The sequence below is a fragment of the Schistocerca serialis genome, chromosome 2 (genome assembly GCF_023864345.2).
Source record: "Schistocerca serialis cubense isolate TAMUIC-IGC-003099 chromosome 2, iqSchSeri2.2, whole genome shotgun sequence".
NCBI lineage: Eukaryota > Metazoa > Arthropoda > Insecta > Orthoptera > Acrididae > Schistocerca > Schistocerca serialis.
Genome location: NC_064639.1, coordinates 188,035,519 through 188,063,481, shown reverse-complemented (window position 1 = coordinate 188,063,481; position 27,963 = coordinate 188,035,519). Strand labels below are relative to the sequence as shown.

Sequence of the window (27,963 nt, the reverse complement as noted above, 5' to 3'; positions counted from 1 at the left end):
CCCTAAATCGTTTCAGGCAAATGCCGGGATGGTTCCTTTGAAAGGGCACGGCCGATTTCCTTCCCACTCCTTCCCTAACCCGAGCTTGCGCTCCGTCTCTAATGACCTCGTTGTCGACGGGACGTTAAAACACTAACCACCACCACCAATACCACTTAATTCCCATCTACTTATATGATGTACTTTACAATATGACATTCTACTACAGGTATCAACATGCCGCAGCCAAGAGACTCCACCTGGCCCTCCTGGACCAACTGATGGGCCACAACCAACTGGTCCACCAGGGCCACCAACCGGAGGTCCTGATCCAACTGGTCAACCAACCGGAGGTCCTGAACCAACTGGACCACCAGGTCCACCAACTGGAGGCCCTGAACCAACTGGAGAGCCCCAACCAACTGGAGGGCCACAACCAACTGGTGAACCTCAGCCTACTGGAGGTCCTCAACCAACTGGACCACCAGGGCCACCTGGCCTTTTTTAGCCTGGTGTTTTCTAGTGATGTAAAATTAGCGCACCTGCAAACGTTAAAGGATTTCAGCTTTTACTCTTATAGTTGGCTTTAACTGCGTTAATTGATGGAAGTGTTCTTATGCGTCATAAAAATCAATTCTGATTAAACCAGCAATGAAAAAGCTCCATTAACGTTTTATTTACTGTGTACTGTAAAAGCTACCAGTTCTCCAGAAATATGGTAACAATATGTAAAAATTATTACAGGAGTTACTATCGGTTCATACCTCATGAAATTCTTTACCACATGATTTGCAGTTCCAGAAGATGCTGTACGTTGCCGAAGGAGTCCGTGTTACCGACTACCTGCACTTCATGAATTGATATGAGCAAATTTATATTCAGGAAACACTCTTGTCATCTATAAAAAGCTCTATTCAAAGTATACTGATACATAACCTTTGAACGATATTCAGGCTTTGATGGTCTGTAATACAACTTGTGACCTGAGATGATTTCTTTGAAATCTATTTTCTCCTCCTTCAGTTACATATTTTTTCCTCTTTTTATCTATGAGAATTAGTACATGTATATAATTAGTTCGATAGTGTGAGTCTTAAATTTCATGGGTCTTCTTTTATTTAATTAATATGTTGCCTTCTAATAAAAATATTTATCTGGGATCTTCGTAGATCCTAGCATATCTCCCAGAACGAATATTAAGCGCAACTCAGTGTAACATCAGCAGTAGCAATGACAGAATGGATGGGAACGAACCTCTTTTTGACTGCTCTTACGTGGTGCAACCATTTACAAGGAACATGTCGCTAATGAGAAATTAAGCTCTATTTATCATGATATAAATAATAATCAATATGATTAGATGACACTCGTCAGTATTGTTTTAGGGTACCATCACCAATAAAATAGAAGTCACTAAACTTAATCATACCAATACGACCAAACCGTTCAGCTTTGTACCAGAATGGCTATGTGAATGCTGCAACATCAAGTGTAAAAGATTAAATAGGAAAGAAAATGAACAGCCAGTCATTAAGGAAATAACGAGCAGATGCATTTTCTTTAGAGTGGAAATATTCTTGACGGCTCTCTAGGCATTATGCACCTCTGAGTAATACACAGCCATCCATTTCAAATTGGGTAAACTGTAATACTTTTGAAAGTCTAAAGAAGAGCTATGTGATTCCTGATTAAACTTCAGTAAGAAATTCTTCAACCATGACGTTTCACATTATTCAAGGTTGGTTTTTCCAAAGATTTGCGAACTAGCCTTTCGTGATGTATATGAGAATATACTACTGCCCATTAATATGTAGGGACAAGATATTAGCACTACATAAACTTAACGCATGTCCACATATTTAAAGGGTCAATTTTTTCTCTCATAGCATACTTTAATGTGACATGGAAGGGACCATGCTTAAGCACAACCAATACATTATTATACTGCACTCTTTCAGGAGACCCAAACCCTGCTATACGAGCAAGGTCAAATTAATGGCCATTTTATATTGTGCTGCATGGCCTGTAATGATAATGTTGTATAGGGAGATGATGAGTTTGTTTGAGGCATGTTCTCAAAAGAAATTCAAGGCAATGGTAATTATTCTTCAGATAATCCTTTTTTAATGTCCTTTTTTATAAGTAGAAAAATTAAAACAGTGATAAAATGCGTCAATTCACAGGCAGTACAAATACCAGAAATTGTATGTCATTATCGCTAGTAGTTAAATTGAGAGTGTACCTTATATAGCGAAAGAGAATATTTGTGGGAAATGATGTTTGAATTTTTAACAACAGTTCATGAATGCTTTGCCTGTCTTCTTTCATTGTTTATGAATGACATATTACTGAAAACGTGATTTCGAGAGAACATGACACCTAATAATATTCGCTTTGGTGCATATGACACTTGAATAGTATACTCCAAAGCGTATAATGCGCTCTGCCTACAAACCTTGAACCTTTATATGGATTATGTTTAAATGGACCAGACACTTGGTTCGAATACAATAGCTACCAACGACCAAAGAATGTATATGCGCTTAATTACTCCTACTAAATGTTGTCATGGAGCGTTGTCCGCATTATAACAAAAAACCGTTGTTGGGTTACTGATTACGTCCATGAACGCTTGATCTTCATTCAGAAGCTATTTTCAGGCATATAATAACTGCAGTGTACTAACAATACAATACAAAGACAACAACAAAGACATTGTATTATTCTTGAGGCTCTCCATTTCAAACTGAAACCTTTGACTCCTGTCCCACTTTCGCCAACTGTAGGAAAATGTAAGACAGATGATTTGTTATATATTTCCAGCAAATATTTTACGAGAAGCTAGTGTATATATACTTGTTATAAAATAAATTTAAAATACCGTACTTGGAGTTAAGCTAAACGAAAACTAAGTGTATTATTTTGTGAAGAAAGTCTCTACTATTTCAGTTCACAAGAAGCACAAAAATTACATTTTCATTATTGCCTAGGTCCAGGGAACGTTAATGACGGTGACTTGGAGGATATTAGGGAAATTGTGGTATAGTAAGGGAAAGGCATCAATAAATAATAATATAATTTGGAAAATGCCATTCGTTTATAGCACACAAATAGGGAGTAGCTGGTACTACACAAACCAGCACATCAACGCATACCATTTTATACACAGCCATAATTGTACAACTTTGTAATTCACGCTTAAATGCGCGGTATACGATTCTTAGAACAACCTTCAGAATATTTCTCTACCGTTCTACTGTTTAACACCAAGTGGGATAAAAGAATACACACATCTTTCTGTACGAGCTCAGATTTCTGTTAGTCAATCATGATGATCATTGCTCCCTAAGTATGTTGGCGATAATAAAAAAGGTTTCACACTCAGAGGAGAAAAGAGCTCACTGCAACGAAAAACCCTTTTGCCTTAATGACCACCAAACTCTTTTATCATATCCGTGACAGTCTATCTCCTGTCTTCCGATAGTAGAAAGCTGTCCTTCTTTGATCTTATGTGTCTGGTTAGTATCCCATACAGAACAAAAATAGTCCAGCAGAGGACGAGCAAACACAGTGAAGGCCGCCTCTTTAGTAGAACTGTTACAGGTTTTCTGTCAATAAAACGTAGTCTTTGGTTTGCCTAAATAAATGGCTCTGCTAATGCATAACGACAACGGATGCACTGTTATCCTCATCCACATGGCACGCCTTATATACCCTCAATTGCTAGTGCTGCCACCCGCCAATTGTGTGTGGCTACTGAGTTGATGTCGAGCATTGATGGCGATAGCACAGATAATAGTGTATGGAAGAGCGAGTATATGAAGTGGCAAATGCAAAATACCGCATCGCTACTAAGTATACACTACCTAATCAAAAGTATCTGGACGTTTATCGGTGGGCATTAATATGCGGGGTCTTGCCTTCTTGACGTCTTGAACTCTACTTTCGTTGAGGTATCTGAATTTCTGGCGAAGAATGGAAGCCCGTTCTTCCTCAAGAGCCGCAACCAGTGAAGGTAGTGGAGCTAATGGCTGGAGCGGTCTCGACGTTCTGACTCATCTCAAAGTTGTTCCATTGCGTTCAGGTCGGAAGTCTTTGCACACAAGTCCATTTCAGGAATAATGCTGTCTTTTAAGCGGGACCATCGTCTCCAAACTGAATCTGTACTGCACACAGTAAACCATGCTTTAAAGTGTGTTCATATGATGCCGCATTCAACCTTTTCCTAAGCGTAATATCGGTACCAGAAGTACAACCACAAAAAAATGCGAACACATTGTAACACCATCTCTTCTGCGCTTTACTGTTGACACATGATGGCAGGTAACCTCATCCAGCCTTCCGCCAAATACAAATCTTCCATCATATTGTAAGAAGGCTGTTTAGGTTTTTATGTTGGTAATTCCACCATTGACTGTGCTGTGTGCAGTCTGTGGCTGGTTGGACTCATTGTTAGAATATTCGCTTGTATACTGCTGGGCTGCTGGATGTGAACAGCACGTAGCGTTGTGCAGTTGGAAGTGAGCCGCCAGGAGTGGTGGATGTAGGGAGAGAGATGCCAGAGTTTTGAGAGCGGACTATCTGGACGTCCGTCCGTAAGAAAAAGGAAATTTGTAAGACTGGATGTCATGAACTGATATATTGTGCCTTCTGAACACTATTAAGGTAAATACATTGTTTTTTCTCTATCAAAATCTTTCATTTGCTAACTATGCCTATCAGTAGTTAGTGCCTTCAGTAGTTAGAATCTTTTATTTAGCTGGCAGTATTGGCGCTCGTTCTATTGCAGTAGTTCGAGTAACGAAGATTTTTGCGATAAGTGATTCATGAAAGATAAACTTTATTGTTAGTTAGGGCCATTCTTTCGTAGGGATTATTGAAAGTCAGATTGCTTTGCGCTAAAATATTGTGTGTCAGTTTAGTGATGACTCATTCTGCTGTTATTGCTTTTCTGTTGACAAAACTGTACTCCCTGCCTTCTTTCATAGTTACAAGTCGGCCTCTCGTGATATCTGTTGGTCATTCCTGCGTTACGTAAGGCTCTCCGACTGCTTTTGATCAGATACTATACCTCGCCTGTGCTTAGGTAGAATATATAACCGTGTGAAATCAGGAAACAGTTATCCGTAGCGGACATATCCAGAAATGTTCTCTCTCCATAAAGTCTTGTGGGAAAGATGTTTATTCTGTCCACTCAAACATAGTAAGAGAGAAAATGAAAACTGAGTTTTAATCCTGTAGACGGCAGGGTCACTACTAACATAGCTGTGAGGAAGGGAACTGGACGAGTACTATTGACAATCAGTTTCACAGCATTTGCCTTGAGAGTGTCAGGGATCCACAGAAAGCGATATCTTGACGGGCAGAGGGTCATTTGAACTTCGGTTCTCTTTAATTCTAGTCTAGTATCTTTATTATTATCTTATCCCTCTCATAGACTACCTTGCACAACAGCGTCGACACGTTATTTTCTCAAGAATGAGAATCCATCTATACAACATAGCTCACGATTCCTAAAACTTAAAATGGTTCAAAAATGGTTCAAATGGCTCTGAACACTATGGGACTTAACATCTGAGGTCATCAGTCTCCTAGAACTTAAAACTAATTAAACCTAACGAACCTAAGGACATCACACACATCCATGCCCAAGGCAGGATTCGAACCTGCGACCATAACGGTTGCGCGGTTCCACACTGAAGCGCCTAGAACCGCTCGGCCACAACGGCCGGCCCTAAAACGTAAGGTATGCGTCATGTAATCACGATCTCCTTTTATATAAGCCATCTAGATTTCTATTTATTATTAATTATGACTAATTAAGATCAACTAGCAATTTAGCTTCGGGTCTAAGTTGTGAAAGGGAAGAATGAGCTGGAACTACAACGGAGCGTGCATTAGTGTCAAGACTAGGATCACAGCCCGCCATATATGGCACTACCTGTAGTTCTGGTGCTTCTATTCTATCAGATTTGGGGTGTAGCCATAGACCACGAGTGCCCCTGCAACTTGTATGTGGAAAATCGGACGGGAAAGGTCAAGATTCACAGGATGTGTGATGAGGATGAATGTGGACAGCATGACCAAAAGAGTATGGAAAAAAATGGGTTGACAAGAGGACAGCCAAGTAGCAATTGGGCTGAAACTTCCTGGCAGATTAAAACTGTGTGCCCGACCGAGACTCGAACTCGGTACCTTTGCATTTCGCAGGCAAGTGCTCTACCGTCTGAGCTACCGAAGCACGACTCACGCCCGCCCCTCACAGCTGTACTTCTGCCAGTATCTCGTCTCCTACCTTCCAAACTTTACAGAAGCTCTCCTCGCAGGAGAGAACACTTGCCCGCGAAAGGCAAAGGTCCCGAGTTCGAGTCTCGGTCGGGCACACAGTTTTAATCTGCCAGGAAGTTTCATATCAGCGCACACTCCTCGTCAGAGTGAAAATCTAATTCAGCAATTGGGTTGTTAAACTCAGGAAGGATTGGTCAAAGCTGAGGATGAAGTTGAAAAACAGAGAAGGCAAATGCACATATATTTTGCAATGCACCAGAGGTCAATGACAGAGAAGGACAGGAAAACGACAGAGAGTCACCAATGTAGTGGACAAAATGATACGGAAGACCTAGAAAGACGGGCGAAAGAGAAGGATGAAGAAGTTCTGGGGCAGAAGCAGAAAACGCAATTCACGATGGCCGAACCGAGAGAAAAGAAGAACTTTTCTCATGCTCTAATGCGCGAAGAGAGCTTCGCTATGCCATTTGCTGTGCACCACAAAACAAATTTCCAGCAATTATATTTCTGGAATACAGATTAGAAGGAACGAATTATTCGCAGTAAACGTCACGACGACGAATGTGTTACAGCCTGACCACCAGCTTCAAATGTATTAACTTGGGGTAGAAATTGTGGAGTGTCCTTACCACAGGAAACACATCAGCATTCGTCATGACGGCAACCATGGAGGACATATGTCTGTATGGCTAGCCAGGGTTTTTAACCACACTCTTCTCGAAGGAGGGTCCGGTTCTGAACCATTCCAGAACCTTACTTTCTTTAAGAGTTTCAAGATGCCTACCCTACAAATTGCAGTGATGATTTACTTCAAATATTTGCTTCAAGGCAGCTACAGCTATATTAGTCGTTTAAATGGTTCATACCACGGTACCGGACCGTACACATACTTCATGAAATCGCATTTGTAAGATAACGTTCCATGTCACCTCCGCTATCACATGACTATTTTCTTTTTGGACGAAGTTTCCTGAAGTTTCCGCAGATAGCTATGTCGTGACTTGTTGGTTCATTATTTATTTGAGGCAGACATCTAGTAACAAGCGGGTGTCGATGAAAATGTGAGCGACAATAAGATATCCAGTTCGTCGCAGCTGTGTTCTGTCACCTTGTGATACAAGTCGCAGCAGTGCTCTGAGACCTTATGATTATACCAGATTCTCCATTGTCGCATTTGGACGGCAGTCTCTGCTCAGTCCCTTTGTTGAAGAGTCACGGAATCACGACTACACCACATCATGCAGTGGCGAGCCTTATAAAAGCTCTGCAGCCCGCGCTCACCTCAGCACTTCCATCACCATGAGGGCAACAGTGGTAGCTCTTTCCCTGTGTCTTGTGGTGAGCAGTATGGACTGAGACTTTATCTAAATTTGTGCTCTACGTATCTTTACTGTTATTTACTTCTGCATCCACTTACAAACACTGAATGCTTCAAAATGTACCACAGTTTTCTGTCTGTCACATGCAATTCTCGAATCTAAGGGTTGTAAAGTGTTCGAAACTTCGTCGGTTCTGCAAGCGACTTCATATTGGTTCCATGCGTACAAATAAAGACACTTGTGAGATTCTACCAAATTCATCAACTTAGCGTGAATCGTTTATAAACTATACATGCATAATATCAGTAAATAATCTGCATCCTCCTTCTTACTGGATCGATATTTGCGAGGGTAACAGCTGAAATCTGTGTCTGAGCATCCACACGTTAACACTGGCGGATTTCTTAAATCGTAAAACAACAGTCCAAAAGTTTCTTGAATGTGTTAGTACAAAGTACAGAAAATGAAAATGGTTGTTTTAATGCTTAAGGTGTCCTAGGTACCCCTCCCCGACTTATTTACAAGGCACAGAACATTCACACACCCATAAGTAACTATCAGTGAAATCTATCTTTGAGTTGTTGTTCAACTGGTGTGTCCCATTGGTTTGAAAGTCGGTTATGTCGTCAAAGCGTTAACACTTCACGTGAATTTCTGTACTTTGTCATTCTGCAGTGGCTTCGATTTCAGAACACCAAATCTCATCACCCGTGATGATTTGTTCGAGGAAAGAAATGTCCACATGTTTCATTTCTAGCTAATCACAACATGTGCCCAGACATCGTTGCTTTCGTTCAGGAGTCAAGACGAATGGGACAAACCTTGTACACACTTTCCTTCTCTTCAGGACATTCTGAAGAATGCCTTAAATCTTAGAGATGTTGCTCCATTGCAATTTCTGACATGTCAGTGATTACACCGTATGGTCGCACGTCGACTATGTACTTGACACAGCCTACTTACCTGCTTAAACTGACTCGTCGAATGTATGTCTGCGTTTTTTAGTTCTTCGGGTTGCAACTGTAGTTACTGGACTTATTCACTTATGCGCCGAAAATAAAATCAGTCTCGGAATTTTCTGGATGGACGGTGAATGTTGTAAAATGCAATGAGATTTTCTTCCTCGTTTCGAGCGGGTACTCCATTTCTAATGCTTCTAATGATCTTGTATGTGCATATCTACATTTTTTATGAATGATTACAGGATATTTGCTATCATCTGTTTCAGCATACGTTTGTCGCCGTTTGTCATGTCATCAGAGAGGTTGAAATTTCTCTAGTTCTGCGCATAAAGGCTGACCTAACACAACATTAGTAATCCCTTTACAAGAGCATATTTTCAAGTGATTTTATTGGATCAGTCCCTGTTCTTCACTGAAGTTGTTGTAAAAATCAAAGTACTACAACTCTGATGATACACAGCTAAATATGAGAATTCAACAAACATGGCGACTAATCACGAAGATAAGAATTGGATTCATCACGAATCAAAACCCTAAAATATTGCTATAGAGTAATACAATGATTTAGCACATGTGACGCAAGAGAATTATTTAGTATACTAGAAGCTCATTACCAGGGGTAGTTCCCTTGCTTATTTATTCCACTCTGATGGTAGACAGAAAGGGAAATCAAATCTTATATACAGACGGGGAAAACCACAACACCAAAAAATAATTAATATAGAGTAATGAAATTTCGGGAATAGTTTTACCGAGGTAACATATTTAAATGATTAACATTGCAATATCACAGGTTAACGTAAATGCGAGATAAGGTATTGCAAATATCAAATGTTGGTACGTCAATAACCGATGTAACGGTCTGATTGTTAAATGCACGCACGCAAACGCGAATCCATTGTGTTGTAGAAATGCCGGATGTCAGTTTCTGGGATGGGGTTCCACGCCTGGACGGTTAATGCTGTTTGTGGACGACGCTAGAGCTGTCATCCGATAATGTTCCATTCGTTCTCGACTAGAGACAGATCTGGCGATCGAGAAGCCCAAGGCACATGTGGACACTGTACAGCGTGGTGGGATACAACAGCAGTATGTGGGGGAGCGTTATCATTTTGGTAAAAGCTGTTTATGAATGGCAGCACTGCAGGTCGAATCACCAAACTGATGAGAATACTTCCAGTCAGGGTGTGTGGGATGGCAACGAGACTGCTGGTGATCCTACACAGAGTGGCAGCCGGTAGGTGTGGCCGAGCGGTTCTAGGCGCTTCAGTCTGGAAGCGCGCGACCGCTACGGTCGCAGGTTCGAATCCTGCGTCGCGCATGGGTGTGTGTGATGTCCTTAGGTTAGTTATGTTTAAGTAGTTCTAAGTTCTAGGGGACTGATGACCTCAGATGTTAAGTCCAATAGTGCTCAGAGCCATTTGAACCATTTTTTAACAGAGTGGCACTCCACACCAGACCATAAATCCAGTCGTAGGTCCAGTGTAACTAACACGCCAATAGATAGGTTGCAGGCCTCCAACTAACCGACAAACAGCCATCACTGGCACCGAGGCGGAACCAGCTTTCATCAGAGATCACAACAGACTTGTGCCCTGCATCCTTACATGTTCTCGCTTGATAACACTGACGTCGGAAGTGGCAGTGGTTTAGGGTCAGTCGAGTGGACGCTACAGAGTGTCTGCCGCAGACCCGTCCTTGAATTAACCGATTTATAACAGCTTGCTCTATCAATGTGGTGCCAACTGCTGTTCATATTGCTGCTGCAGGTGCAGTACGATGTACCTGAGCCCGACACCAAGCACGATGGTTTTCCCCCTCGGTAGTACCACATGTCTCCCCAGATCTGCATGGTACAACCTCAAATTGGCATCAGTGTATACGTTTGTTTAAGATTCCTTGAAGTAATCATCAATAACGATTGAACTCGTTCATTCATTCAGTTTCTGTAATAAAACAGTAAAGCTGGTTTCTAATATGTGTCAGAGTAAGAAAATGTATCTGATGATACAGTCCTAATAGTTACAAGTCATCATTTCTGCGATTCATTGTTTCAAAACTACATTAGCAGAATCTTAATCTCCGTTCAGAAGGAATACCACTTAATTTCCATCTACATATATGATGTAGTTTACAATATGACATTCTACTACAGATATCAGCATGCCGCAGCCAAGAGACTCCACCTGGCCCTCCTGGACCAACTGAAGGGCCACAACCAACTGGTCCACCAGGCCCACCAACCGGAGGTCCTGATCCAACAGGTCAACCTACTGGAGGTCCTGAACCAACTGGCCCACCAGGCCCACCAACTGGAGGTCCTGAACCAACTGGAGATCCCCAACCAACTGGAGGGCCACAACCAACTGGTGAACCTCAGCCTACTTGGAGGTCCTCAACCTACTGGACCACCAGGGCCGCCAGGCGGTTTTTAGCCTGGTGTTTTCTAGTGATGCAAGATTATCGCACCTGGAAACGTTAAAAGATTTCAGCTTTTACTTTTGTAGTTGACTTTAACTGCATTAATTGATGGAAGTGTTCTTATGTGTCCTAAAAATCAATTCTGATTAAACCAGCAATGAAAAAGCTTTACTAACGATTTATTTACTGTGTATTGTAGAAGCAAACAGTTCTCCAAAAATATGGTACCAATATGTAAAATTCATACGCATCGGTTCATATCTCATCAAATTCTTTACCACTTGATTTGCAGTTCCCAAAGATTCTGTACGTTGCCGAAGGAGTCCGTCTTACTGACTACGTGCACCTCATGAACTGATATGAGCAAAAATCATACTTTCAGGAAACACTCTTGTCATATAAAAAAAAACCTTTTCAAAGTTTACTAATACATAATCTTTGAACGATATTCAGGCTTTGATATTCTGTAATACAACTTGTGATCTAAGATGATTTCTTTGACACCTATTTTCTCCTCCTTCAGTTACACGTTTTTTACCTCTTTTTATGTATGAGAATTAGTACACATATATAATTCGTTTAATATTGTATGTCTTAAATTTCATGGGTCTTCTATTATTTAATTAATATGTTGCCTTCAAATGAAAATATTTGTCTGGGATCTGGACTATATGTTTCGTAGATCCTAGCATATCTTCCAGAACGAATATTAACCGCAGCTCAGTGTAACACCAGCAGTAGCAATGACAGAATGGATGGGTACATACCTCTTTTTGACTACTCTTACGCGGTGCAACCATTTACGAGGAACGTGTCGCTAATGAAAAATTAAGCTTCATTTATCAAGAGATAAATAGTAATCAATATGAGTAGATGACTGTCCTTCGTATTTTTTTAGGATACCATCACCAATTAAAATAGAACTCAATAAACTTAATAATACCGATGTGACCATTCCGTTCAATTTGAAGCAGAATGGCTATGTGAATGCTACAACATTAAATGTAAAAGATTAAATAGGAAAGAAAATGAACTGCGAGTCATTAAGGAAATAACGAGCAGGTGCATCTTCTTTACAGTGGAAATATTCTTTAAGGCTCTCTAAGCATTATGCAGCTCTGGGTAATACATAGCCATCCATATGAAATTGGGTAGACTGAAAATTTTTTTAAAGTCTTAAGAAGAACTGTGTGATTGGTTATTAAACTTCAGTATGAAATTCTTCAAGCATGACGTTTCAAATTATTCAAGGTTGGTTTTCCAAAAATTTCCGAACTAGGCTTTCGAGATGCCTATGACACTGAACTACTGTACATTTATATGTAGGGAAAAGATTTAGCACTAGATAAACAAACGCATGTGCACATATTTAAAGGCTTATTTTCTCGCATAGCATACTTAAACGTAACATGAAGGGGACCATGGCTTCGCACAAACGACACGTTATTATAATGCGCCCTTTCAGGAAATCCAAACACTGCTATACCAGCCATTTTAAATTAATGGAACTTTTTCTATTGTGTTGCATGGCCTGTAAAGATAATGTTGTATAGAGAGACGATGGGTTTCTTTGACATCTGTTCTCAAAATAAAGTCAACGCAATCATAATTATTCTACAGATGCTACTGTTTTAAAACTAGAAAAATGAAAACAATGATAAAATGTGCCAATTGATAGGCAGTACAAATACCGCTAATTGTAGGTCATTATCGCTAGTAGTTGACTTGAAAATGTTCGTTATATATCGAAAGAGAATATTTCTGGGAAATGATGTTTGAAATATTAACAACAATTTATGAATTCTTTAAGCAGGTTCCGCGCTTTGTCTATCTTGTTTGTGCAAACATTTCATTTCCTCCCACCGCTCCTCATTCTCTCCTTGTTTTTGAATGACGTATTACTGAATACGTAATTTCGAGAGAACATGACACCTAATAATATTCGCCTTGGTGCATATGACAGAAGAATGGTATACTCCACAGAGTGTAATGTGTTCTGTCTACAAAACTTTAACCGTTATATGGATTATTTTTAAATTTACCAGACACTTGGTTCAAATAGAATAGGTACCAAGATCCGAAGCAATGTATTTGTGCATAATTACTATCTATCAAATATTGTCATGGGCATTATAAAATAAATTTTCAGAGACTGGTTTCACTCTGAATTATTAAATAAGTGTCTCCATGAGATTACACAGAATCAGAATGAGGGAGTGACCAACATGATTTGAACCAGATTTCTAATCCTCATATACTTGAAAGTTTTTTGCAGAGAACGTCGTAGTTTACCTCATTAGAGCTAGGGGCGTTGTCCGCATTATTACAAAAAACTGTCGTTATTTTGTTACTGATTACTTCCATGGAGGCTTGATCTACATACAAAAGCAATTTTCAGACATGTCATAAGTGCTGTGTACCAAAGATACAATACAAAGGCAACAACAAAGATATTATGTCATTCTTGAGGCTCCCCATCTCAAACTGTCCCACGTTCGCCAACTGTAGGAACATGTAACACAGATGGTTTGTTATATATTTTCAGCTAATATTTTATAAGAAGACTGTGTAAATATACTGTTTAGAAAATAAATTTAAAACGCCGTACTTAGAATTAAGCTAATCATAAACAACGTAAATTATTTTGAAAAGAAAGTGTCTTCTATTTCAGTTCACAAGAAGCACAAAAACTGCATTTTCATTGTTACGTAAGTCCAGGGCCCTTTAATGACGGCGACTTTTAAGATATTATCGAAATTGTGGAACAATAAGTGAAAGGCATCAATAAATCATAATATAATCAGGAAAATGTCATTAGTTTATAGCACACAAATAGGGAGTAGCTGGTACTACACAAACCAGCATATGGACCCATAACCTATAAATTTACACACAATCAAAATTGTACAACATTGTACTTTGGGATATGTACTCTGAGTACTTAGTCAGTAGTAAGCTACAATAATACTACCAAATCATGCTTATCAGATGTTTCGTGCAAAATCTGACCACACACTGAAAAGTCCGCAGGTTTTGTGAGGTCCAACAAAGGAGGAAAGAGATAACTCGGACTGTCAAGGAATAATTGATTGTGGTATATCAGTGACAAAATGTTTTCGCACTTTGAATTAGGTCATTACGTTTGTACAAATTAAAGAAAAAAATACAACATTCATCTCAGTAGCAGCGAACGAGCATCTCATCACAGACGTGATCTTTCGTTACGGAGGAAAAGGAAGGGTGAGACACCGGAAAAAGCTCTGGAGACTAAGCAAAAGTTTTGTCGTTGATTCATTGAAATCAGATCACAACTAAACATTTTCTTTGTTATAAAATCCCAGCAGACAGTCTATGGAAAGGCAAATATAAGTTTGTAATATTGTAGATTCAGAAAACATTTACATCTACGTGACTACTCTGTAATTCGCGCTAAGTGCCTCGCAAAGGATTCTTCGAACCACCGTCATAATATTTCTCTACCGTCCCACTCTTTAACAGCGTGTAGGAAAAATGAATACTCGCATCTTTCTGTACGAGCTCTGATTTCTGTTATTCCACCATAATGATCATTTCTCTCCATGTTGGTTTGCGATAGTAAAATGGTTTCACACTCAGAGGCGAAAACTGTTGGTTGTAATTTCGTTATAAGATCTCGCCACAACGAAAAACACTTTTGTCTTAACGACCGTCCAACTCTTTGATCATATCCGTCAAAATCTTTCCCCTATTTTGCGATGATAGAAAAAAAGCTGTCCTTCTTTGACCTTATCTGTCTGGTAAGGATTCCATACAGCACAGCAATACCACCAACAGAGGACGAACAAGCACAGCGTAGGGCGTGTCCTTAATAGGCCTGTTGCAAGTTTTCTGTCAATAAAACGTAGTCTTTGGTTTGACTTCCCCACAACATTACCTATCTGATCGTTCCAGTTTACCGTTGTTTGTAATTGTAATTCCTACGTATTAAGTCTAATTGACAGCTTTTAATTTTGTGTGATTAATCATGTAGTCGAAATTTAAAGAATTTCATTTTGTACTCATGTCGATGACTTCACACTTTTCTTTACTGAGAGATAGTTGCAACTTTTCGCACTATTCATATCGCTTCTGTTTTACTCGATAATTTTCCGTCGACTATTGCGAAGCGTGATCTTTCTGAGAGGAAATAATGTATCTAGTTGCACAACTAAGGCGATACCCCATCGCTACGCAATTTGATTAGTAGTCTCTTGTGAAGAATGGTGTTAAAACCCTTCAGGAAGTCTAGAAATATGGAATCAATTTGAGATCCCCTGTAGACAGCCCTGATTACTTCGTGGGAATAAAGAGCTAGTTGTGTTTCACAAGAACGATATTTTCTGAATCCGTCGTCACGGTGTGTCAATATCCCGTTACCTCTGACGTAACTCGTTATGTTCGAACACAGCATATTTTGCAGCTGAAAATCGACGTTATTGATATGGGTCTGAAATTCAGCGGATTACTCTTATTTCCTTTCAGAAGTAACTTTCCAGTCTTCTGGTACGGATCTCTCGTCGAGCGAGAGGCTGTATATGATTGCTAATTATGGGTCTATTGAATCAAAATGCTCTGAAAGGAAGCTTATTGGTATACTACCTGGACCAGAAGAGTTGCCTGTATTAACTGCTTTACGCTGCTTCGCTACACCTAGGATATCTACTTCTGCGTTAGCATGTTGGCGGTTTGAGGCAGAGTTTCACTGTGGAAGCTATTAAAAGCATTTCGTATTGAAGTCCGTACTAAGTTTTGAGCTTCAGTAAAACATCACCAGTCGTGGAGGTTTAGTATTGATTTAAATATGGTTTGCTTTTTCGTTGCTTCTGAAACAGTGTTCCAGTTTTGCCTACAACGGGGGATTGACACAGTCTTCTATTAATTTGTTTTTTATAAATGTCTCAGTTGCCTTAGATACTATTTCTCTACACTAACATAGTTGGGAAGAAGTGGAGGCTGTGTCTTTGGAAGGCGTCAAGCGAATCTTTATGTGTTTCTTTAAACAGATGCACTTTTATTTACTTTTGGTGGATTGGATGTCGCACTGTTCAGTCTTGCTTTTATATGACGAGAAAAATAAAGGGAGAGAAATTTAAATTTCGATTTACTTCAATAAATATTAAACTTGAAATGTTAAATTCGAATGTATATTATGTGAGTTAAATGTTAATGTACTTCACAAAGAAGTTTTTCCCCTTCATTAAGAGAGCCTTTAAACGTATCTAAGCTTTCAGGATTGTCCGTCTTTGCTTATGTTTAATAAGTTTACTTGTGTGATGTAGGTCTGTATAGTCGCCGTAATGATCAGGTGGTAGCTATTAGAGGCTGTGGCCTCCCGAAAATCTTATTTAAGTTTATTTCTCATGTCAGACATGTGTGGGCACCTACAGTCTTATCACACTCTGGGATGAATGAATGTTAACATCTCGGTTTTTGGGGGAGAAAATTTAGCAAACTACAGTTTCAATGCAAAGATGACCTACTGTGAAGGAACCGGAGCGTGGAGGCTCTAACTAACACTTATAATGCCGCAGAGAGCAATGTCTAATAGTGTCCAAATTTTCAAAGTTGGTAAAATGATAAAACTGCTCGCCTTTGAATAACTGTTTATTTATACGCTAGTTCTCTTTAATAAAACAAGCACTTTCGTATTCCTGTTAACAACATATTACGCCTCAGCGTTTAAACAAACTTAATTCTCTAACTAATTTCGTAATGATGGCAGTGCAGCAGTACAATTAGATCCGCCCCGGACCCTATTCCAGTATCTCAAGCCACAGTAAAAAGTATTATTAACCCAGTGTTAAGGGTGCTATATCAGTAAAGAGTAGTATCGTCAACACAGAGGTTACTCTCGCATTCACTTCCTTTCGCTTCCGCAAATACGGTAATTATCAAGAGCTTATAGCCCGGAGCTCGTCACACCGTAAAGTGGCGTCAACACTGCTGATGGACACAATCCATCTCAAAATCAGCACATTTCCCGAGTCGGTTAGTGTCATAAAGTCTCTATAACGATCTTGTGGTCACTAACACCACTGTAACCATCATGAATTTGCCAATTTGCTCAGAATTACTTGTTGATAAGAAGTCAAATACAGTCTACCTGAAAACCAGCACGTTTCTCATCTCTTAAGTCGATTTGTCTCATTAAGTGTCTACAACGATCCTGTGGTCACTAATGCCACTGTATAACCATCATGACGCTGCATATTTCCTCAGTATTACTTGTTGCTAAGAAGTCAAATATATTTTCTCAACCGTTTACACTTGGAGTGGGCTCCTAAACTAACTCCTCAAAAGAATTTTCGGAGAAAGCATTTAGTACAATTTCTGACGATGCTTGAAACCTATTACCGTCTTTGAATACGTATCTTCGCCAACAAATTGGGGGTAGATTGAAGTCACCGCCGACTACAATTATATGAGTGGGGTACCTACTTGTGATGAGACTCAAGTTTTCTTTGAACTCTCCAGCGACTGTATCATCTAACGCAGGGGTCCGTACGAGGAACCAATTATTAATTTATTTCGAATGTTACGTGTAGCCTCTATCCATACTAATTCACAGGGACCATCCACATCAATTTCGCTACAAGATAAACTACCTATAACCAGCAACAAAAATGCGGCCACAATTTCTATTTAATCTTTCCTTTCTAAATATGTTAGGTCCTTTGAAAAATTGAGACTGACTCCGGCTTAGTCAACTTTCGGTACTTATGACGCTTTAAGCTTCAGTGGTTTTTACTACCGTTTGCAGCTCTGGTTCTTTGCAACGCAGTTATGACAGTTAATAACCAAAATACTGATTGTTGCTATACCTACCCTCTTCTTGTGATTTGCTACACCCCTATGAAACTGAAGCCCTTTCTGCACTTTCCTAAGATCCTCTAACGTACAAAACGGCCCAGTTCATTCCATAAAGCCCTGACTACCCGTGTAGCAGCCTCCTGCGTGTACGAACCCGAAACCACACCACCGTATGGCGCAATCCTGAAAACTGATTTTCTGGTTCAGGTCCTCCACTTGGCTCTGTACCAAAGGCAGTCGGTCCTGTCCACGATGCTGCAGATGGCGAGCTCTGCCTTAACTTGCAAGCAAGACTGGCAGTCTTTACCACTTCACCTAGCTGTTCGAAACCTGAGAACATCTCTTCTGATCTAAAGCAACACACATCATCATACGTCCGGAATGACCTCTCCTAATGTGCACACAGAGTGGACACTTCCCTTCCTTCGTAAGCCATGTTCCTAAGGGGCCCCATTATGCGGTTGAGATCGGAACTTACAACTACAGTACACCTACGTTCACTGAATACCCATCTTGTGGCCCAAGAGACTTCATCTGGTTCAGAGCGAGCGACTACATCTGTCAAAGAGCCTCTGTCATCCACAGATAGTGCCAAAAACCTGTTCGTCAGACGAAATGGGTAGGCCCTTTGATAGGCCCCCAGAAAAATCTTTCACTGCCTGCCACACCTTGAAACGACCCACCACTCAAACACAGCTGAGGGTTCATCCCCAATTTGGGCATTACTCGGGGCGTCACAGTATTGGACCGACTGGGGGACCTGAGGAATGTGCTGGAGGCACCATGTATTATCAAGTCCAGCCCTCCACATCGATGCCCATCAGCAACAGTCTCAAGCTGTGGGACCAAAGCCAGCATAGCCTGGAGCTGCGAGGGAAGTGTCATCACCTCATCTCGCGTCTGAACCCAGTAGTCACAGACCCTAGCCATACAAAAGTTGGAGGAATTGTAAAATATGCTGTAATTAAAACGCGAATTCACAGACGAAACGGTGTGCTCTGAACTACTGCTGCGTGGATGGGAGCAGCTGACCAACCAACACTTCTCATATTGTTGATGGAATACATTATTTGAATTTCCAGAAAGAGTGGGGATAATACTAAGTTAGTGAAAGGTTATCTACAACTTGTACAGAGAGCAAACTATCATCACAGAAGTTGACAGACATGAAAAGGGAAGTAATAGTCGAGATATCAGTGAGACACAGTCGTAGCCTATTCGTGCGTTATTCAGTCTGTAGCCTACAGTGAACAATCTGCGTCGGACCTGGAAGAACAGTTGACAGGAATGGCTAGTGTCTTGAAAAGAGCTTGTAAGATGAATATTAAAACAATAATAATAATAAAACAAGGGTAATGGAATGTAGGCAGCAGTGATGGTATTAGATCAGAAAATTGAACATTAAAGGAGTAGATGCGTTTTTATATTTTGGCAACAAAATGGCTTACAATGTCCGAAGTAGAAACCTTTCTGTAAAAGGGAAATTCGTTTTTATTACCAAGTCTCTTCTGAAGTATTTGTATAGAGTTGTACCCTTGTATGGAAGTGAAACGAAGACTCTAAACGGTTCAGGGAAGAAGGAATATAAAACTAACTGAATTTTCCGTCAGTGCTTGGCACAACACTGTCCAGCAAAATTCTATTTATTTGGACACGAACGGGCTTTCAGCTTCTTAGGTCATCTTCAGGTGACAATTTAATGTCGCAAACAGAGATAAACATGATGTGCGACTTACAGAGATGCTATTTGTACAGATGATACGAAAATGACAGAGTATTTACATAGCAAAACATTACATTTTTTGTTACATAGAAATAATTACATTAACTGAAAAACGCGGTAAACAATGTTTTTATGTGGAGACAAATTTAAAAACTCGTGAGAAATAAGATGATTTACCGTTTTAATCTAGAAAGAGGAAAACGGAAATTGATCTGATCATTTAATATTAGGCTGCCATTCTGAGTCATGTATTTGTTGATTTCCAGTACTTCCAATATGGTTATCTTTCTGCTTTTTTTGACAGCCTATAAAACTTCACATTCTACATAACATCAGCAGTTTTCTCATCAGATGGTGAGGAAAGGTAGACTCTGCTTCTTTAATATCCAGCTTCTGTCATGTTCATGTAGCCTGATTTGCTAAGGTCTGATTAACTGACCAATATACATTTTTCATATTGCTTGCAAGTGATTTTATGTACACCACTCTGTGTCAAGGGTTGCAATTTGCCTTTACTACCGAATAAAAATTTTTGATACGCTTTTGGTATCATAAAATGCAGGTCTGTAGTTACGAGACATTAACTTTTCTGCGGCGTTGACTAAAATGTTGCCAATACTCGTGTATGAGATTTTGCATCTGGCTTTGTAATTACTGAGTGAGTGATTTTGGCCAGCATACAAATGTGGCGTAATTTTGAGTATATTTTTCTTTTTCGTAGTACATTATCAATCAGGGCAGAGCTATAAGGTATTGCTGGAAGCGATATGTTTGATGGTCTGTAGTTCTGTTTGCAAGGCTATTGCAGTACGGTGGGGCTACAGAAGAATCTTTAATATTAGATGAATAGATCGAATGACGAATGAAGAGATTTTGAATCAAACAAACGACAAAATAATGTTATGGCGCACCGCGACTAAAAGAAGGAATAGGCCGACGGGACACATCCTGAGGAATTAGTGAATCGTTGGTTTGTAAATAGAGGGAAGTGTGTGCTGAATATTGTAGAGGTAGATCAAGGTTTGAATATATGTAAGAGCGTACAAAAATTTAACAGGGCATAATGGATGTTCCACTGAAAAATTTGAGGTAGTGAACCTGGGATCGGAGAAGCTAGCTTAGGGAGGTAATAGAAATAAAATCACATTACTGTGCACTTTTTTATTGACATTAGTTAACTGAAAATACCATCACTGACACGATGAACGTACCTTCTGTACAGTATCTTACAAGATGAGCTGAAACTGACGGCCATCAACATCAATGCAAGCGTGGCATCGCTGAACAAGATTCTGACGCACCCTGAAAAATATCCCTGGTGTGTTTCGAATCACATCACAGGCAACTACAATTCTGGTAACTAATTCCATCTCCGTATCCACTGGGCTCTCATACACAAGTGACTATAAATATCGCCATAGCAAATAATCAGGGGGATTCTGCCTGGTGAACTCGTAGGCCATAGAATATCACATCCACTTCCAATCCAGTGACCAGGAAATACTGTACCAGTACTGCTCCATCCTATTGTAGTGTACGTCTATGAATAGCACTGAGTAACGACTGGGTCTTTCGTTGATTCATAGAACGTTCCGTCATGGGACAAGGCAAATACGATACAACAGAGCCGCCTTATGGACAAGCATATTAAACAAAACCCGCATCATGACTTCCTGACAATCAGGCCCGTCCTCCTTTTTTCCTCGCAGGAAATAAAGAATGTACATGTAAATAAACAGCACAATACGTGGAAAGTTGAACGCATGTTAGTTGCAAATAAGCTGGAAAACAGTAATGTTAGACGAAGCGGTAAACAAGTTTACCCTTGTTGAAATTCCCAGCAATTTGCGGTAGGGTTGGACTTCTGTCACGGTGAACGATTCTTTTCAGTCATTGTTCTTGCAGGATCTTTTTCCGGCCACAACGATGTCGGAGATCTGATGTTTTACCAGCTTCCTGATATTCACGATACGCTCGTGAAATGGTTGTACGGGAAAATCCCCACTTCGTCGTTATGACCCATCGCTGGTGCGTCGACTATAACACCATGGTCAAACTCATCAAACTCACTTAAATCTTGATAACCTGCCACTGTAGCACCAGTAACCGATCTAACAAATGCGCCAGACACTTGTCTTACATAGGCGTTGCCGACCGCAGCGCCGTATTCTGCCTGTTTCCATATCTCTGTATTTGAATACATGTGCCCAGTTTTTTTGGTGCTTCAGTGTATATCCAGTGTTGAATACGCATGCCCAGTTTATTTGGTGCTTCGTTGTATGAACTCTAGCGATCCTGGACGAGGCGAGCTGAATGAACTGGGATCCTGTCATGCTGGAACACAGCAGCAGCATCACCGTTGGGAAACGAACATTGTACCATGAGATGCATCTTCTATAATGGCCACATGGCAGAAATTCGACCTGTCAGGCCACCGGGCCCATGGAAGACCACGATATCGCTGCGCAAATTATCACTGAACCAACGCCATGTATCACTCTTTGGTCCCAAACTCGGCCACAGTTTAGAAACAGTGTGGAACAAGACTAATTCGACTAAATGACTTTTTCCAATAGCTCCATAGTTTAGGTTTTGTGGCTTCGGCAGTAACTTTGCCTGTTATGGGTATTCGCGTCACTGATGTGTTGTTTTGAAATTTCAGCTCGCTCTACAATTCTTTGCGTATGGAACTACCATAACGTTGTTTTGGTGCTGACTGGCTTCGCGAGAGCAATATTCAGTTCGACAGCTGTTGCTCTCCTATTTTTCATCACAGTCCTCTTCGGTAACCATCTTTCACGATCACTCAACAAATCATTTAGTCTATGTTGTGATTTAAGGCTGATGTTTTCCTGTTTTCTTGTATACGCTATAAATCTTCAATATGAACATATCTTGAAACACTGAACATTTCGATTATCATGGTTACAGAAGCATCGAAAAGACGAGCATCAATAACCTGCCTTCTTTCGAAATAGCTTAGCTTCGACTTAGTGCTCTCTGAACTGCGCAGAACTCTGCTCTAACAACAATTGATTCAGCATGTTGAGGAGATTTCACAATTGCCGTTCGTGGTACAGCAGCACAATCTGCAGGCTTAGCTAGCATCAGCATTTATCTCCAAGCATCCATTTCCCGTGCAGATTCTATATTTTAGTACAACCCCTGTATATTTCATGGAGAATGTTAACCGTGAAAACAACAGGGATTTTAGAGGAGCTGCGTTTTTCGAAATTCGTAGTCTTGTTTATGTTTGTATTGGTGCTGTAAGGTACAGGATTTTGAAAAAAATAGAACCTAACTTTCAGTTATCATCTGAGTTTTGCTTTAAGAAATATTATTGTTATAGTTGTTGTTTTAGTGGTGGTCTGCATTCTGTAGACTGGTTGAAATCAGCTCTCTACACTAGTCTATCCTGTGCAGGTCTCTCCCTCTCTCAGTACCTGCTACATACTATAATTAAGCTGTGGTCTCACTCTACAATTTTTACCCTGCTGTTTCATCCAGTACCATTCAGAACATTCATTGACACACCAGGATGTGTTCTATCATCTGATACCACCTTTTAGTCAAGTTATGAAAAAATATCTTTTTTTCGGTTTTATTCAGCACTTTCTCATTATTTATTCGATGTGTACATCTAGACGTAGCATTGTTCTGTAACCCCTATTTTCAAACTCATCTACTCTCCTCTTGTTTGAGCTGTTTACGATCCACATTTCTCTTCTTTACAGTGTTACACTTCACACAAACACCTAGAAAAGTCTTTCTCCCAATTACATTTACATTCGATGTTAACAGAAATGTATTTCTTACTACCGCCAGTTTGAATTTCATACCATCTCTATTCATTTTACAACTCATATAATAAAACTCATCTACTGTTCTTAGTGTTTCACTTCCTAATTTAACTCCCTGCCAAGCATCTATTGATTTTAATTCTACTAAATTCGATTACCCTCTATTATGTTTGCTGAATTTATCTCATAAAATCTTATCGAGACTTTGTTCTTTTTTGGTCAGCTGATCATATAAGTCCTCTGCCATAGTTGAGACAATTACAATACCATCGGTAAACCTAAGAATTTTGATTGAATCTCCGTGAACTTAAAGTCCAGATTTCTCCTTGATTCCCTATACAAATTGCTCAATAGCTCAAGTAATAGTCATATACAGTGGTAACGTGGGGTGGGGATAGAAGAACGCTGCTGTTTCGTTTTTATTCTCTGTTACTGTAATAAAATCTGTATGTTTTTTGTACAAGTTGTGTATAACCTTTCGCTCCTTGCATTTATCCCTGCTACCATCGGAATTTCGAAGAGTATATTCCAGTCAACAACGTGAGAAACTTTCTCCAAATCTACAGTCTTAGAGTCAGGTTTTACTCGCGTGTTGCTACATTTCTCTAGAACCCAAACTGATTTCCCCAAGGTCGAGTTTCATCAGGTTTTCTATTTTTGTGTACATAATTCGTACCAATATTTGGCAGCCATGGCTTACGAAATTGATAGTTCAGTGATATTCGCAACTGTCAGCACCTGTCTTTTTTGAATTGGAGATATTGATGTCTTCTTGGAGTACGAAGGTATTGCCGCTGTCTCATATTTAGTGCGGATAAGACGGCAGCATAGTTAGGTAATGTTAGTTCTCCAAAGGATCCTAGTAATTCTGAGAGAATGTCGTCTACTCCAGGAGTTTTGTTTCGACGTAGATGTTTCAATGTGCTGACAATTATTGTCATAGTATCACATCTCCTATTTTACGTCTTTCCCTTTCTACCACATTGTCTTCAAATTCGTTTGCCTGTCATGTTCCTTCTACATACTGCTTCCAACATTTAGTTTTACCTTCATTGCTTGGTATTGGCTTGCCATCTGAGCCCTTAATTTTCATGCAACAGCTCGTCTTTTCTCCCTGAGTCCGTTTTAATTTTGCTATAGGCGACAGCTCTATCCATTGCTGCTTAGCCATTTTGCACTTCATTTCAATCTGTTTTTCAGACGTCCGTATCCCTTTTTATATGATTCATTTCTTTCATTTTTGTAATTCCTCATTTTGTCAGTTAAATGAAGTATCTCGTGTGTTATTCAAGAACTTCTACTGGGCCTTGCCTTTTGCTTATTTCATCCTCTGTTCCCTCTACTATTTCACCCTACAAAGCTACGCATTTCTCTTCTAATGTAATCCTTTCACCTATTTCAATCAATTGTTGCCTAATGCTTCATTTGAAAATCTCGACAAGTTACGTTTCTTTCACTTTATCCACATTCCATCTCTGTAATTTACTTCATTTCTGCAATTTCTTCATTTTATTGAATACATAACAAATTAGTTACGTTGAGACTTTACACATGTCTCAGGGAATGTTTTGGAGTTTAAAATATAGTTTCTAAATCACCGGTAATATTGTACAGCGTGATTTTCTGATGGTTTTACCAACTTTCTGGAATGATGGAGAAGGGCAAATATATCAATTTGGCGTAAGGGACCCTAGTCTAGAAACGACCTAGTAGACTTGTAAGCGAATATTGTTCTGATACCTTCGACAGTGGAACACTGCCTTTAGATTTGGTAGCGTGGACCAGAACAAGGAGAAAAGTCCTGTAAACATGGGCTCTATAGTGCGTACCTTAAGAGATATGAGCACTTGTTCACCTTCGCTACTATGAAACACATCTCTTCCACCGAGCAAGTGCCTATAGAAATAGCCCTTACAGTAGCCCATCATTGGTGGATATTGTTTCTTGTGTTGGTCCATGTAATAATCGTACATGTACTCCACTGTCAGAGATATCACAAGGATTTTCGCCTATAACTTTCGACTTGGTCGTTTTGGAGCAGAGTCCTCTTGTAACATCACCACGGAATCACTCTGCGTACACCATCCGGAACTTTACAGTGTTTCTAGGTCGCAACTTTACAGTGTTTCTAGGTCGCAACATTATTGTATGATTTTTGAACCAAACACTTACAGCGATTTAATTATGCTCAGATCAAACTTCTACCAAATGGCATCCCCTTTCACTCTTCTATCCCCAGCCCACGTTATCACAGTATATAGCTATTACGTTACGAGTAAAAGATAATATTTCAGAATAGCCCAAAATTAAGATTTAAGGATGTGCTAGTATTATTACTTTGCGCCATAAAAAGTTTTGAGCTGTAATAAGAGGTTCATGATATTGTCCTAGGAATTTATGAACAAATTGCCAAGATGCATTGCCTTACATAACTTCAAAGATAAGGTGTTAACCCAGTAGATTATATAACTCAATCGATCTACAGGGCAAATCACCTAAACCTTGCACCGCAAATATTGCACTTATGGAAAACGCTATTGATGTGCGGTTTTCACGGAATGGATTGGTAATCAGGCACTCATATTATTAGCCAATAAACAGATTATAATAATACTTGGAAAGTGTATTTTTTGTGCAAACATACACTTTTCTGAATGTAACAACGCCTGTTAACAAATATCAGCTGAGGAAATCGTAAATATTGTCTTTCAGAAAATTATTAGTTGGTTTTCTGCAAATGGACCTTCACTAAATTTTAAAAAAACACAATATATACAGTTCCATACAGTAATTGGAGTAACACCATTGATACATATAGAATTTGAACACAAGTCTGCTGCTAAGGCAGAATATTCAAAATTTCTGGGCGTGTGCTTTGATGAGAAATTCAGTTGGAAGAAACACACTGATAAGCTGGTGAAACCATTAGATTCAGCTACTTACGCTCTTAGGGTTATTGCAAATTTGGTGATTTTGATGATAAAACATATCAGTAAGTTAACCTTCTATGGCTATTTTTGTTCATTGCTTTCATATGGCATCATATTTTAGGGTAATTCATCATTAAGAAAAGAAGTATTCATTCCACAAAAGCGTGTAATCAGGATAATACCTCGAGCCAACCCAAGATCACCTTCCAGACTTTTATTGAATGAACCTGGGATATTCACACTATATTCGCAATACATATATTCACTTATGAAATTTGTTATTACTAACCCATTCCAATTCAAAAATAGTAGCCAAGTGCACAGTTACAACACTAGAACAAAGTATGGTCTTCACTATTCAGACTTTGGCACAGAAAGAAGTGAATTATGTTGGCACAAATATCCTTGCTCATTTTCCAAATACTATTAAAAGTTTGATAGATAGCCAACCAACATTTAAAAACAAATTAAAACAATTTCTGAGTGACAACTCCTTCTACTCAATAGATAAACCTTATACATGAAGTGCTAACTATAAAGAAAATTAATTCTATTGTGTAAAGCAAACTTATGTTTAACTGACATATTCCACATCGTTACGAAATGTCGTATTCAAGATCCATGGAACAAGCAGTAATGTAATGTAACATACCAAAGCAGAGTAAATTAGAATGTCAGTGGTATTTGTTGCAGTATTCCAGTGCCGGTCATTTATGAGATATCATACTTTGAAAAGTTTCCACACACGATGTGTATTGAAACTAACAGACTAAAAGTAGGATAAATTAGAATGTCAATGGTGTTTGTTGCAGGATTCTAGTGGGAGTCATTTACAAGATATCGTACTTCGAAAAGTTTTCACACTGACACTTGTTTGTAACATTCAGCATGCGTTAATTGCTAAGTACGATGTTGTCACGTTTGCTTACAGTGTGCTTGTGTGTTCCCTGAGTGCACTGCGACTTCCTAGTCAGTTGGTGTGTGACAGTCCAGGCAGTAGGTCATGATGGGATTTACCAATGCAGAAAAAGCCTGCTTGCTCATGGTGTATGGAGAGCGCAGGAAGCATGCAGTCCGTTCTTGTGCGGTGTATGTGGCAAGACATCAGAATAAACGTCAACCATATCGATAATTATGTATCAGCTTGTTAAACCAGTTACGTGAAAGTGGTAGTGTAACATCTAGACAGTGTAACAGAAAGAAACAAATGACGACAGTAGAGTGAGAAGTTATTGTTCTTCATGCTGTTGAAGCTGATCCGCACGTTATCTCCAGCCGAACCGCACGATGAAGTGGCATGAGTGAAGCAAGTGTACTTCGCATTCCCCATCCACATAAGTTGCATCCCTATCACATCTTTTTTTGTCAAGAAATGCCTACACACGTTTGTGAGAACTGTATTAACTTCTGTTTGAAGGCATTAAGGTAGGATATTCCAGATGTACAATGTATATCTTGTTTAGCGATGAAGCCACAAGTACTAATCATGGCCAGGTAAACCGCCGAAACATGTACTATTGGTCTGTAGACAAACCCCGCTGGCATCGCGAAGAGGAACGTCGGTGTCCGTAAACGTGTGGTGTGGGATAGTGAACCATCAGCTCATAGACACGTTTTTCATAGACGGAACACTGTTGCAAGTATCGCAGCTTTCTCACAGACCATCTTCCACAGATGCTAGAAAATGTTCCCCCTGCAGACTAGGTGGAACCT

The 27,963-nt window shown here is 39.7% G+C and overlaps 1 protein-coding gene across 41 annotated transcripts in view; it reads left to right on the top strand.

The window, feature by feature from the left end:
• Nucleotides 1-27,963, top strand: part of LOC126456897 (proline-rich protein 2-like) — a 739,962-nt gene that overhangs the window by 403,568 nt on the left and 308,431 nt on the right. For 8 of the 41 annotated variants that reach the window (XR_007585400.1, XM_050092758.1, XM_050092759.1 and 5 more), the window contains exon 2: nt 10,704-10,827. The exons of 17 other annotated variants lie outside the window; for them this stretch is intronic. Coding sequence is in view for 14 of the 24 variants with exons in the window: in XM_050092758.1 (XP_049948715.1) it covers nt 10,704-10,827 (124 nt within the window). In the remaining 10 variants the exon portion in view is untranslated. 16 more of the 41 variants (XR_007585406.1, XR_007585404.1, XR_007585405.1 and 13 more) reach the window with 7 other exon arrangements.